The 14,191-nt window shown below is 49.4% G+C and overlaps 1 protein-coding gene across 3 annotated transcripts in view; it reads right to left on the bottom strand.

Annotated features, from left to right (window-relative positions):
* The window catches only part of TNFRSF21 (TNF receptor superfamily member 21), a 33,075-nt gene that overhangs the window by 7,457 nt on the left and 11,427 nt on the right, over positions 1-14,191 (bottom strand). For all 3 annotated transcript variants that reach the window (XM_059833136.1, XM_059833146.1, XM_059833139.1), the window contains exon 4: positions 2,256-2,521. In XM_059833136.1, the coding sequence (XP_059689119.1) occupies positions 2,256-2,521 (266 nt within the window). The remainder of the gene's footprint in view (positions 1-2,255; positions 2,522-14,191) is intronic.

Below are 14,191 nucleotides of genomic sequence, written 5' to 3'. Positions count from 1 at the left end.
GCCAACGCGGCCAGCCGTGCCAGCAACGCCCCAGGCCAGCCTGGGCGAGCACAGACACCCCTTGGTATCCGCAAAATGCTGCTATCCACCCCAAAAAACCCCACTACCCAGTGCCTGCATTGCACTGAACTTTTCTGCTTTTAACCCCAAAATAGAGAATTGCAATTTGCTGGGACAGCAGTGAAAAACCTCTCCCTTTCTCCCCTCCTCCCTCTATTTTTGTTGTTGTCAGCACCACTAATTTGGGGTGTGCCTGTGCTCGCTCAACAGTGCCCGGGCTCGCCCGCGCTGCCCGGCCAGCCTGCCTGCAAAGGGAGAGGTTTTGCAAACCTCAAGGCTGAGAAGGGCTCGTGGCCGGGGCCAGCCTTTAACAGGAGCCCTGCGAGTCAAACGCACCCCAAAAAACCTTCCCACAGCTGCTGCGCTCGCCGCGTTTTCTGGATCAGCTGCAGAAAAACCCGAGCAAAGCGATTCAGAGGGCTAATCTCGTTTTAACCTAAATTCATTCAGCGCGATGCAAAACCGGCATAATCTGCAGCTAAAAAAGCCAGCAAGCCTTCAGCGGAGCTGCTCCCTACCTGAAGGAAAACGTTCCTGCCACGTACCATCACGCTCCAGAGACTCCCATTAATTCCCCTGTTCCTACTGGGGGTTGTAAACATTTGGATTTTGGAGCCCAAAAGGCTGCCGAGGGAATGGGGCACTACAGGAGAGAGCGGCTTTGCCGCCACAGGTTTCACAGGCTGAAGCCAGATAAAGGATTAGGGACAAGGACATGATAGCGGGTCGGATGGGATGGTGAAGGGAGGCTGGCTGCGTTTAGGGTACCAATTTGCTGTCCGAGAGCTACGTCATTCAACAACACAATTTTTACTTGTGAGTTGGGGGTGTCGGTGCTTTCTTAGGACACAGGACCATGGGGAGAGATGGGGAAACCCCCTTTTGCACCCAGAGATACCGAGCAGGGCCAAATGCATCACGGACAGCACAGCTATCCGCGCATCCCTCCTGGGCTCATCTTCTAGGACACGCCAGCACGCATGGGATGCTCGTGGCTGGCTTGGGTGGCCCCAAGGGCATCATGCTGTTAGCCGTAGGGAGGATGTATACACTTGCACTCCCCCTCCAGAGCAGGAAAAGCTCTTTTTATTATTTTCTGTTGTTTGGGTTTTTTTTTTTTTTTCCCACCGCCCGCATCCACAGTGCGGGAGCCAATTCAGGGAGAGGAGGCAGACAGGTTACGGCAGGTAATACCTTGCCGAAACGCAGTGTGCTGCCGTGCCGAATCCGCACCCTGGGGTGCTTTCAAGCTTTGACATCCCACGCATCGCTACAGCACCTTCAGGGCAGGGGAATGGCCAACACCTAAGGTTGATCATGAGGGATGCTCATCCAAAAAAGCCCAATCAGATGCATGGAGGAGGATGATGTGCCAGCTTGGGTGAATTTGTTAAAAAACACCCCCTTTGCCGAAACAAGCCCCATTTCTCATGTGGACCCACCTGAGCCATCTGCTCAAAAGATCAGCAACCCAATTTTACCAATTTCTAGGAAAATAAGTGTAAGCTGCAGGGGACCACCAGGCTCCAGGTGCTGCTGGATGCTGGGGAACACAACACACTGTTTTAAAACAAACTGTAAAGGTCACCGAGGCACTTTCTGAAGACTTACACCCGGCCGAGACCCTGCTGCAGGATATTCTGCAGCAATTTCTTTCTTCTCCCAAAATACAGGGCAGCTTGTTTTAAGGCCAGAGCTGCCGCAGGAGGGCAACAACTCTGGAAGACAGCACGCATGAAATCCCACGCTACCAGTCACAATCTTGGAGGAAGAAACTCACTGCTCTACAACAACATTTAGAGCTCAAGGATGCTTGGCCCTTCTCACAAAATCTGGGGGATTTAGTAAAGCATTTAAGAGCAAGTTGAAAGGGGGATGATTTTTCCTCTGCCTCCCCAACACAAGGGCGCAAATACCAAGTTCTCCTGGTGACCTCCGAAGACATATGCAGGACTCAAGAGCTTGTCAAAACTTTGACAAGGTTTTGAGCAAAATTTGGCAAAGCTTTGCTCAAAAGCAGTATAAGGCTTAAATATAAGCCCCTGAGGAGCTCCGAGAGGAGATGGAGCCCAACCATTTGGCCATTAGCTAAGCTCGAGGCTGCAGCTGGGTTCCATGCACCCACATGCTCGCCACAGCCAGGCAAGACGTGCACCGTATCAGACAAGAGCGCGCGAAGCCCAGCCCGTCGTTACCGGCGTGGTGTCCTCCATCAGGCCTCGGATCTTCTCCACCACGTCGTTGCGGCGGTGCTGGCGGAGGGCGCTGATGAGCTGGGCCAGGCTGGCCTCGGGCCCGCGGATGGTCCAGTGCTGCAAGGCGGCGTAGGCGCGCTCGTGGTCGGCCGCGTAGCCGTTGGAAAAAGCCGCCACCTCCCGCTCGCTGGCGTTGCACAGGAACTGGTAGATGTCCTTCCACTGGCTCCCCACCTGGGCTGCCACCAGCTTCAGGATGTCGATGCCTGTGGGGCAGAAGAGCTACGGGTAAGGCATGGGGGTCTCCGCAGCCTCCCGGCGTTGCAGATCGAAGCTTTAGCAAAGCTCCTCCCAACCCCCAAATAGCCACGCTTTGCTTTTCTTTGGTTGTTTTTTTGTTTGGAGATTTTTATTATTATTCAGACCTTTCATGACTGCAGGCTGCAAGGAGCTCTGCAGGCAAGCAGCACCCGTAACGTGCTCAACGCCTGCTATATAAGGGGTGACAGACCTAGTGGTTGCTCCAATTGAGGCACACGTACTCTAAAATTAACCACGTTAATATAACCATAAAGTTTCCCGTGCTCTTATTTTTGGAAAAGCCTCAGTACTCAGCCACCGCACAGCCGCAGGAGCAGGGGAGGTGGCAACATGCTCACCCGTACGCCCTCATCGCAGCTACCGCTTTGAACAGGAGGAGGGTGGATTAAGAGGTGAGTCACCAAAGCATCTCTATAAAGATGAGTATTTCCATAACAGAGCATCTGCAGCAGCTACAGTCACATTTAGAGCCGTTTCCAATGCAGACTGGTGGGATGACTCGGTTATGGGATAGGAGACCCTGCACCAAGTGAGCGTTGGGTGAATGGAAGATCTGGAGTGGGATCAGAAGAGCAAAAAGGTGGAGGTTCCCCCAGAAAAGCCCTTGAGACATGTTGGTTCAAGACGGTGAGGGTTTCCTTCCTTTAGCTTTGGGAGCAACGGAAAAGCACACTCATCCTTGCGTCTACTAAGAGGTCAGGAGTTAAACCTACAAATAAAGCCACACCTCTTCCATAATAGCTAATTAACCTTCTTTAATCAAGCCAACCACCACCTTGTTTTAAACTATCACAGAAAGGGTCGGCATAGGTGAGCCGCAGAGAGAAACTCACGTTTTCCGGAGAGGTAACCACCCCTCGGGTTTCCTCGCGAGCCAGCACACCTCCATCGCTACAGGGACTATTTCTCCATCCCTCCGTGGGCACAACAGCTGTGTCAGCAAAAATAGCTGCTTACAGAGGAATATCATTGCCAGGGTCTGTCCTGCTGGCCTAAAATTTAACAATTTCTAACACAATTTAGACCAGACATCCCAGCTGCATCTTCAGGTCGCAGCCCTGATATAGCCAAATAAATACATACCTATATATGTAAAAAAAAAAATATATAAAAACTATACAGCCTTATATAGCTATATTGATATCTCTTTTCATATATATAAAAACAATACAGCCTGAATGATATTTATATCTTTTTCTTACATATATATGTGTGTATATATATACACAGATATATACGATATAGATATTTTTATATATCTCTATATGCGATATAGATATTTTTTATGTGTATATATATGCTTATATACAAACATATATATACAAAAACATACATATATATGTGTGTGTGTATATATATATATATGACCTATACAGCCTCACATAGATGTTTTTGACCCAAACCCTTTTCACCATTAAAGCAAGCTTATCAAGACCTGCTATATCTAGTCTTCAGTTTTCACTTCCGAGCTAGATAACATAGCCATGACCCCACGGTGCTCAGAGCATCCGCAGCCGCTGTTTGACCTCCTCTACAGCAGAAACGCCAAAGTACAAACCGTATTTTGCATATCCCTACCCTCCTCCCACCGTAACCACCAAACCTCCCTCCCCAGCTGATTTACGGCGATGTATGTGCACGTTCTATCTCCCATGGAGATGCGTGGGTCAGGGTTTCTCCTAGCATAAAAGCTCAGCCCAGCACGGGGGATGCAGCCCCCCAAAAAGCAAACCAACCACAGGGCTTGGTTTTAACTATGGAAAGGTTCAGGGTGGGGGGAGAAGCCGCCTTCATTATTCAAAATAAGCCCAAGACAAAGAAAATTTTCCCCAGCGTTAAGGAACAAGAAAAGGCTGCGAATATGCTGTTGAGATTTATGATGGGGCTAATTATCCGAGGCACATAAATATATGCTATCAGCCATCACATTTCAACACAGTAGCAGGAATTAAGCCTGGTCTTGTTAACTCCTCCCGTTACTCAGACGAAGACAAATTCCTCTCCCTCGATGCCCTTCTATCCATCCAGGCTGGCCGTCGGTCCCGCGCAGGAAGGACGCGCAGCCCGGGTCACGCCAGCAGCCAAGCCCTGCGCCTTCGCGTATCACGCACCCGCGTCGGTAAGAAGCCCAAAAGCCAACTCAGGTTTGGAGTCAGATCCTTTAAACCAGCAAATTCAACTAGTTTTGGCATAAAACCAGTAAAACGCTAGGTTCATGCAGCCAACGCTTAATTTTATCACTCACCCCAGGAAAAAAAATAATAATAGGTTCATGCAGCCAACGCTTAATTTTATCACTCACCCCAGGAAAAAAAAAAATCCCTGACTTTTAGGGTAGAAAAAGCTCTGCAAGGCTTGTGCACCAAGGTAACGACAGCAACGCAAAGAGGGACAAGCAGGTCTCATACTGCCCATTATATATATAAATATATCTCAGTGCGTAAGTCATTATCTCAGAGCTTTTTCTACCCTCATATTCAGGGCTTTTTTTTTTTTTTCTGGGTTGATTCATATATAGGTATATAGACAATGCTGCCCATTTTTATATTTATATATCTAAAAATAAAATACTGCCCATTTTATATATAAAATGAGAAGAGCCAGGTCCCCCCAAAGAGTGCTGCCCTGCAATGAGACGAAGCGTTACCGCTGGGTGGGAGCTTTGTGCACACCCACTCCCCCATGCGTCAGTCATACAGAAGCATCAAAACCTAATTTGCTGTTTAGGACCCCTGCGTGGCTCATCCAGTCCTCCCGGGAAAGGAAAAACCCATATACTACCTGCTCCCATCTATGTATTTAATGCTAATAAATCCCAGTATTTAGTTTTCAGCTGGTCGCAACTTGATTTGCGCCAGTTTTACGCGGTGGCACATTTACACCCTCGTGTTCTCGCACAAGATTTGTGACAAAGCACTCGTGCTCCTACTGACATTTTCACGTTTAGTGTATTTAATCTCACCGTTCAATAAAGTGGCCCCATAAACATGTTTATATCCCTTGGCAATAATATCCCAGGGCACGAGAATGCACCAGGCAGCAGGGGACTTAATGGCGCGTAATAATCTTTGGAGAACAAATGTTCCATTAAAAACAAATTTGGAAATGTCTACCTTAATACTATAAGAACCTTAAACTCATTTTCTTGCAACTATTAAATGAATTTAAGCCCCATATGTTCGCTACATCCACTACAATATTGTGCAAACAAAACCCCAGAGAGATATGGAAGAGACACAGACGTGAGCGCAGATTTGGCTCCAGTCAGTTAGAAAACCATTGCTCCCTCTGTTCTTGAAAAATAAGATTAAAACCATTACATGACAAGTTGCGGCTGCACGCTGCCAAGTATTACTGCTCAAGCCATTTACAGTAACTTAATTCACTTGTTCAAAACTAAAATAAAATGTTAATGCTTATAATAAGCTTACAGTCCTACTATTTCCATATTTCCAGAAGCCCTACAAGTTACTCTGCAGAGCACGAACAGTGCCGGAGCATCCCGTCGGGATGGGAAGGTGCCCACCAGGGTGCATGGAGCAAAAACACCCCAGCTCCACCTTAGGTCCTGGGTCCTCCCCACCCACCAAACCACGTGGACCATCTCCCAGCGCACTCATCTGCACGCCGAGGCTGGAGATGATGCTCAAAGCCCTCCAGACCCCAGCAACGCCCTGGGATCCAGGACACCCATATGTGTCTTGGGTACCTGGGCAGGTGGCATTTCAATTGCCATTATCTAAACATTGCAATTCTGTAAATGTTGTGATGGGCTCCTCCATGCAACCACCTAATATTTTAAGGCGGTGATAACCCCGGAGCAATGAAGAACTCCCCTTCAAGCCAGGACAAGGCCAACATGTTGTGCACAGGCAAATGCCCGAGGGTGGATGGGAACATGGGTGCAACCAGGCACGTCTACAGCCAGAGCAAACTGAGACAAATGGAGACAAGTCCAGAGACGGACAGACACCTGCAGCACAGCACAAGCGGACAGCACTGCTGAATACCTGTCCAGCTCATCTACAAAGATGCTGAGCTGAAGGGATGACCTTCCTGGAGAGGCAGAGCAGGTCTACAGACAGATCTCTTGCCTCCAAGCACACTGCTCACCTCTGTCCTAATTTTCCCCATAAACACCATTTCAGTTTCTTTCAGTGACTTCCATTTGCTTATTTTGAATCTGGTTCAAGACTTTTCCCACCCGTTTCCAACTCCTTTGGATGTCTCCCATGTCACTACGGTACACAGTTTGGAGTAGACAGAGCAGTCACTCCTTCCACTCGTGAATGTCATGAAGGTGGTCATCACACAAGTGCATGAAACTTGGTTGAGCTTTAATGACTCTCTTAAGCTCGCTCTGGACAATCCTCACTTGTCTCCTGTAGCCCTGCTATTTACAGGTTGGACACAAACCCAGATCTTCAGCGATGGTTTGGCCTCAAGCAGGGCAAGGAGCCAGCGCGGTGTGGGGTCATGAGCAGCAGTGCTGGCACGCTTACGTACAATACCTGCAAGAGACCATTTCTCTTCTCTGCCATTACTTTTTCACATCTTCAAGCAAACCCAAGAGGAGTGGAAGAGCTACCCTGCCAGAAGGCTACACCCAAGCACCTGGCAGCAGATACGGTGAAGTCTAACCGCAGCCTAGCCACAGAGGAGCTTCGGTTCCTTCCTCTCCCCACCCTCTCACAAACAAAAAGCTGTCATTATTTTCATTTTCGGAGCTCAAGCCAAACGTCATTTGGTACTTTTCAGAAGAGTGCTCGTTGAGAAGCTGGTGTCTTTAAGGGGAAATCTCATGCTCACGTCTACAGAGCCCTCCCATCCTACTAATAATGAAGAGACATAGCACAGAGAAAAGGATTAACATGACATCAGTTTAAGTCTTATAGGCTGTCGTCTATAGCTAGGAAGCAAAGCTCAGGAGATCCTCCAGGACCTGTGGCACACACAGTCTCATCTAGTGAACAGCTCATCTGCCCAGGGTTCCAGAGCCAGCTTCATGCATCTTCAGAAAGGCTGGATTTCAGGAGACTCCACGCTCCAACCCTTCATCACCGGGGACAGGTCCCACCAGTCCACCCACGACACTGAACAGGGAACTGACCTCCACCATCCCAGTACCAATCTGAGGTGGAGCACCTGGAGCTTCCACCACCTACCTACTGACACAGGTATCCCAGAGACGTGCGATATTCATTTGTACACCACACGCAGAGACAAATCCTGAGCGTGACAGGCTGGCTGGATTTCGACATGTGCACAGACCTCGAGGATGAAGCATCATGGGTGGAGAGCACAGCCCAAGGGCACACGCAAGTCAGACAGGAGAACGGCGGTGATGGAGCCCAACCCTCCCCTATGCTCAGATAAAAGCTCCGAATCACTGCAAACCCAGCTCTGTTCCTGAGCTCAGCCCACCTCCCTCCTCCAGATATCCTCCTGACTCAGGCGGAACGCAGCCACAGCAGCCTATTTTTACCTCTGAGCATCGCTTGCACGCCAGGATGCGGCACATCCAAACTCCAGCTGACAAGACATCACGGCTCGGCCAAACCAGGGCTTACAAATCCCAAATCCCCGACGCAAATACTTTTCCAAAATGTGAAAATTTCACCAACCTCTGCCAAAAAGGGGACATTATTGGAAACTCAATTCCTCCCCCCCCCCAATATATTTCAGGTCCTAAATGAGGAGGTTTGGAAGATGCACAAGGTCCTGCGCCTGGGTCGGGGCAATCGCCAGTATCAATACAGACTAGGGGATGAAGGGATTGAGAGCAGCCCTGTGGAGAAGGACTTGGGGGTACTGGTGGATGAAATGCTGGACGCGACCCAGCGATATGCGCTTGCAGCTCAGAAAGTCAATTGTATCCTGGGCTGCATCAAAAGAAGTGTGACCAGAAGGTTGAGGGAGGTGATTCTCCCCCTCTACTCCACTCTCCCGAGACCCCACCTGGAGTACTGTGTCCAGCTCTGGGGCCCTCAACATAAGAAGGACATGGACCTGTTGGAGCGGGTCCAGAGGAGGACCACGAAGATGGTCAGAGAGCTGGAGCACCTCTCCTATGAGGAAAGGATGAGAGAGTTGGGCTTGTTCAGCCTGGAGAGGAGAAGGCTCCAGTGAGACCTTATTGCAGCCTTTCAATATATTAAAGGGGCTGATAAGAAAGACGGAGAGAGACTTTTTCCAAGGGCCTGTAGTGACAGGACAAGGGGCAACAGTTTTAAATTGAAAGAGGATAGGTTTAGATTGGATATAAAGAAGAAATTCTTCACCCTGAGGGTGATGAGGCACTGGAACAGGTTGCCCAGAGAAGTTGTGGATGCCCCATCATTGGAAGTGTTCAAGATCAGGTTGGACGGGGCTTTGAGCAACCCGGTCTAGTGGAAGATATCCCTGCCTATGGCATGGGGGCTGGACAGGATTATCTTTGAAGACCCCTTCCAACCCAAACCTTTCCGTGATTCTAACAAGAGGCTTTGTCTGGACAGGAGGCAAGGACACACTTCTGAAGACTTGTTAGCGATTTGCTAGTTTTCCCATGGAGGACAGTGCTGGTAGCAGACCCCCCCGGGAGACAGTGACTCACATCCTCAGCAAGTGCTGTTTGGGCAACAAACCACTAAATGGTCATGTTTGTTGTTGGGTTTTTTTTAAAAAAAAAAAAAACCCTAAAATCTTGCAGGGCAGGAAAGGGACTCCTGACAAACACTTCCCACACACTCTCTGGAAAATAACTCAACCAAACCAGGCAGTCGAGGAAGGTCTGTGATCGGCCACATGCAGTTATGAACATGTTTCAGACACGGGAATTTGAGGGTCAGCATGAGGGAAGACCTCCCTTCCCACCACATGCTACGTGGAAGTCACCCATATAACAGCACCTTTGGTCCAACCCTCGTGGGACCCACGCGAGCTCTTGCCCACCACCATGGGATGCTCTCCCTGTGCGTCTCCCTGCGCTGGCGTTGGGGACCTGCAGAGTGGACTTGTTCTTCCTTTGGTTTTGAAGGGAACGGCCAGCATAAGTATTTTATGTAATTATTAAATTTTAAATGGCTTTTGCAGAGTTAATCTTCATTATAACCCTCTCGGACAGCTGGTAACCCTGAGCAAGCACACTGCTGCGGCCAGAGCCATATAAATATCCAGACACCCGCGGATGCCAACACGAGGATTAAATTTGCCACCCGCATTTTTCTTCTCCCCAGACAGAGCCTTGGCGAGGGAGGAAAAAAAAAATCTGCCTTGTTATTCTAGGAGTTATGTGTGACAGCCTTACCGATGTGAGAAATCACAGCCCCCACAATGCAGAAACCGGTGCGGGGTTTTTGGCAAAAAACCCCTGGGCTCGGTGTGTTTTTCTACAAGGACAACCCTCCTCTCCCCGCAGAGCTGCCCTGCCTTTGACACTCGGCCCTATACCTTAACAGGCAGGCACAAATCCTGATCCCTTCTTAAATAAATCCAGGAGCCACCCAGGATTTTTGACCATGGGACAGTTTGGGTTTTTTAGTCTTTTTTTTTTTTAAACCAGATTTGGGAGCAAACGTACCGGCTTCCCAGGGCAGCTCCGCACAGCCCCGCGCACGTTGCGGATAGATGGCTCGTGTAGCAACACGTATTATAAGTGATCAAGCACTGGTCTTCAGGCCTGCTAATGCAATAAGGCTGAGGAACAAGATATGATAAACCTACACATAATTAGGCTTCCTCCTGTCTAAGCAGAACAGCAGCCTCCCTTGTTTGCGTTTTCCAAGGCTCCCTTTCACCATGAAGCCTTGGTCAGCTCCTGCATACGCCCTTTGGAAACCACGCAGCTTCCCAAAAGGTCAAGGATGAGTCTGGGGCAAACCTGAGCAAATTTTTAAGTTGACTAGTTTGAGGAAGATGGTGTTTTGAACTCATCAGATGTCACCCCAAAGCTCCCATAGCAGAGGTTTGCGCTGCAGATGAAGAGTTGCTTCATCCCAACCCAAAGCGGAGCATCGCCCACGTTGGAGCAAACGTAGCATGAAACACAGAGCTCCTGTGCTGCTGAACAAGCTCCAGCGAGGAAGCATTCCTGTTTTAAGGCTCAGCAGTACCACAGCATCCATATTCCTCCTCGTGCCCGGCACATCCCTGCCCCTTCCAATTTAGCTTACCGCCTGGGTCTCAGCTTGCAGAGGGGGACAGGCTGACATCAGAGGACCAGTAGTCATCTGCAGATCACTAAGCTGCAGATACCAGTAGAGAGCCTGACTTGGGAAAAAAAAAAAAACACACCCTCAACACCTTCTGCCTCTCTGTTTTGGCAGGTGGACAGACATTAATCCCTCATCTCATGCTCTGCCTGCCAGAGTCGTATTAGGGTTTGCACCCAAGCCCAGGGCTGCTCCCCTCCAGGCGTAACCACAATGACTGAATTGCGTTAGTCTCTGCCCTACCTGTGGTCCGGGCACAACGCCCTGAGGCCACCACAGTCTAGGAGTGGTGAAGCTTTTAACCCCATTGCTCCTCCCCATGCTCTGCAGATGTGCGGAAGAGACAGAGTCCCCACGGGTGCATATAGCGGCTCCTCCATCCTCACCCTGCCTCCCAGCGTGATGCTTCTGCCACCAGCTGTGGTGGTGGCAGAAGCTGTGACCAGTTCAGGAGCTGATCAAAGGGAAAACTAACCCTACCAGAGAAAAAACCCACTACATGGCTTTCATCTCATTTGCCCATACGAGCACTAAGGAGGGGTCCTAAAGTAGCATCCAGTGCCAGGCAGTCACCCTGTAGACCTGCGAGTGCCATCCCGTAGACCTGCGAGTGCCATCCCTGAAGCTGGGTTTCCTTTTTTAGGGTAGCAGTTGGGTTGGGAGTGACACCAGGCTTGAGGAAGAATATCCACTGCCGGGTTGTTTCAATGCACTTGCTTCCCTTCATTAGGTGATGGATCTATAGAAAAGATTACAGTTATGTGTGGGCTTTTTTAGTCAATGTGCTGTCTCTTTAAAGAAAAAGAATCAAGTAATTTTACTCTGATAAGCATCTCCAGCACTAACCATAAATGAGGATCTGATTCCACATGAGGGCACGCCTGCAATGACCCGAGATGTCCCGATACATACTGCCAACACACCCATTAGTTATATTCACGTGGGGATACTTCGGAGCTGCAGCGCAGGGTCAGGTTCTCCATGGCACAGGGCTTTCCAGCAAGGCTCTGGTCCCTCTCAATACCCTCACGAACTTCCTTTGGAGCAAACCAAGCTCAAGCCCAGCCCTGGTCCTACAGCAACCGAGCTGCAAGCCAAGGGCTATTGCCTACGAATTGTCTGCCAAGATCATCCCGGCTCCCAACGTGATGACAACTGGGCAACGTCCCAAGAGCTGAGTAACCAAGACCCCCAAATCCCAACACTCCCCACCTTTCCAGCATCATCCCTCAACTCCCTGCTTTTGATCCTGAGCATCAGTACATGCTCTCTATCTGCAACCAAGCCTCAGCTCCATCTTGGCTGCAAACAGCTTTTGCAGAACAGTTTATTTCTCCGATTATTTAACCAGAGGCTTCCTGGCTTCGCTCTCACCACCCACTGCGGTAATGTGCAATTACCAGACTTGAAGAAAAATAAAAGGGAAGTGTCACCTCATGCCAGACCAGCGCTGCCAAGATCTGTTCTTCAGTCTTTCAACTCCAAAAAAAAAGAAACCCACCAAATTCTCTTCTTGCCTCTTGGCACATCATGTCAGGCAGCTTCTTCTATAGACAGGAGGTTTTACCCCACAATCCAACATTTTACAGAGTCTCTTGCCTTTCATCTTTCTGCTACTCAATGGGTGGAAGTCAAAGGCAACACTATCAGCAATTTCTGCAAGATGATTTCAGGCCCATCCTCATATTTGGCATAGACTGATGCCAAATTTGGCATTTCCAAGATGTTCAAGAGACAGGCTTCTATTCTCCATTTTTATGACAAGCTCAATTCCTTGCCTTTGCAAACAGATGAAGAAATGAAATGGGTATTTGCTAAAAGAAAGGGATTGTTTAGAAGAAAGTGTTTCCAGTGTGTAGGCTGTTTCTATCTTCTAAAAGAAAGTAGTCATAGAAGGTTAAAACCACAGAGCACTATCAGCCCAGCACCCACATCATTCTGGCCCCACACTGATAATTTCTTTGGAAATCTTCGGCAAACTGCTTTTCTCCTTTGAATTCCCATCTGCAGGGCTAGAAAGTAAGACCCCACTGCAGCAGCAAGAGGTCCAGCTTCTCCAACCACAGCTGCACCGTTGATGCTGCTCCACCTTCAAGGTCCCGCATAGACAAGACCTAAGGGCTTTGGGGAGAGCCCCTTCCGTGGGGACGGACATGGAGGTAGGTTGGCTGCTAACTCAGGCCATTAGTCATCGCAAGCTCTTCCCAGACCTCTGAACCATTTAATCCAGTGCGAATCATCAGCATCTGCCGTCTTGGCTGGAACACGTCCATGTTAAGAAGACGGGTCTTGTTTTACCACCAGCCTTCCAAGCTACTGCTATTTTTAGGTTTGGGCTGTTATTTAAGGCACGTATTATGACCAGAGAGAGCACGGGGCATAGACACCAGCTCACGGGAAGATGAGGACAAGCAAAATGCGCCATGACAACAACCGCTGCTCAGGATCGCACGTGTATCTCAACTATTTAAGCAATTCAGTATATCAAGTGCCATCAGGAATCGAGCAAGAGCTTGAGTCACTGCTTCCACCCTAAAATCCTCCTCTTTTGGGAAGAAGCCAAATCACAGCAAGATGCCTTTGCTCCAGCACTGAGCAGTGCCGGTGCCACCCTGACCATGCTTCACCCAGAACTGAGGGGCTCAAAGAAATCAGTAATAAAAATCAGTAATAAAATCCTCCAAACAGGCAAAGCCTCGGATGCCAGCTGTGCTCCCGTCTGGCATCACGGGAGGTGCACGGGGTGCCGGCGCAAGGGCAGCCGCCCAAGCACAGCTCCTCCAAGCAGAGGCTGCAGCACCTACGTCAAACCCGGTCTTCCCTTTCAAGTGCTAAAGCTGTTTACTGAAAGGATTAGGAGGGAGGACATGGTAAACTAGGAGGAAGCAGGAGGAGACTGTGCGCAACACATACGCAGTCTTCACCCCGGCAATAAACACACCCCAACTCCTTGTTGGCATGGCCAGCCAAGGTATAGGTGGGGACGTCATATGGATGTCGGCACACTGCCAGCACCAGACCCCAGGGCTTCGCCCCCAGCCCCAGAAGATCATTTAAACCTAATTGCTTGCCCTCCACAGCCCTAGCACAACCACAAACCAGGCTGGCACCTGAAGACCCGGGGAGCAGCTGTGGTCCTCACATCTATGGAGGCTTTGCTCTGGCTGCCTACCATGGAGGGATCTGCACTGGCAGCACAGGAGGGGAAAGATTTCCTCTCTACAACACCCTGGAGTTTGTTCCTGGCTATATTCACCCTTGTCTGAAATGCTGCTTCAGGATGAAGCATGATTTGGGTACAAACACCGCTGGAGCAGCAGAAAGCTAAGCCATGACGCTGCAGCTCTGCAGTACATCTTCGCTGTACAGCCAGTTATTAAATAAAAGGTCAATTCCTCTATGGCACTACATCTTCTCTCATTT

The sequence above is a fragment of the Gavia stellata genome, chromosome 2 (assembly GCF_030936135.1).
Source record: "Gavia stellata isolate bGavSte3 chromosome 2, bGavSte3.hap2, whole genome shotgun sequence".
Classification (NCBI taxonomy): domain Eukaryota; kingdom Metazoa; phylum Chordata; class Aves; order Gaviiformes; family Gaviidae; genus Gavia; species Gavia stellata.
Note: the sequence above shows the minus strand (reverse complement) of the source record. Positions and strands in the feature narration are given on the sequence as shown.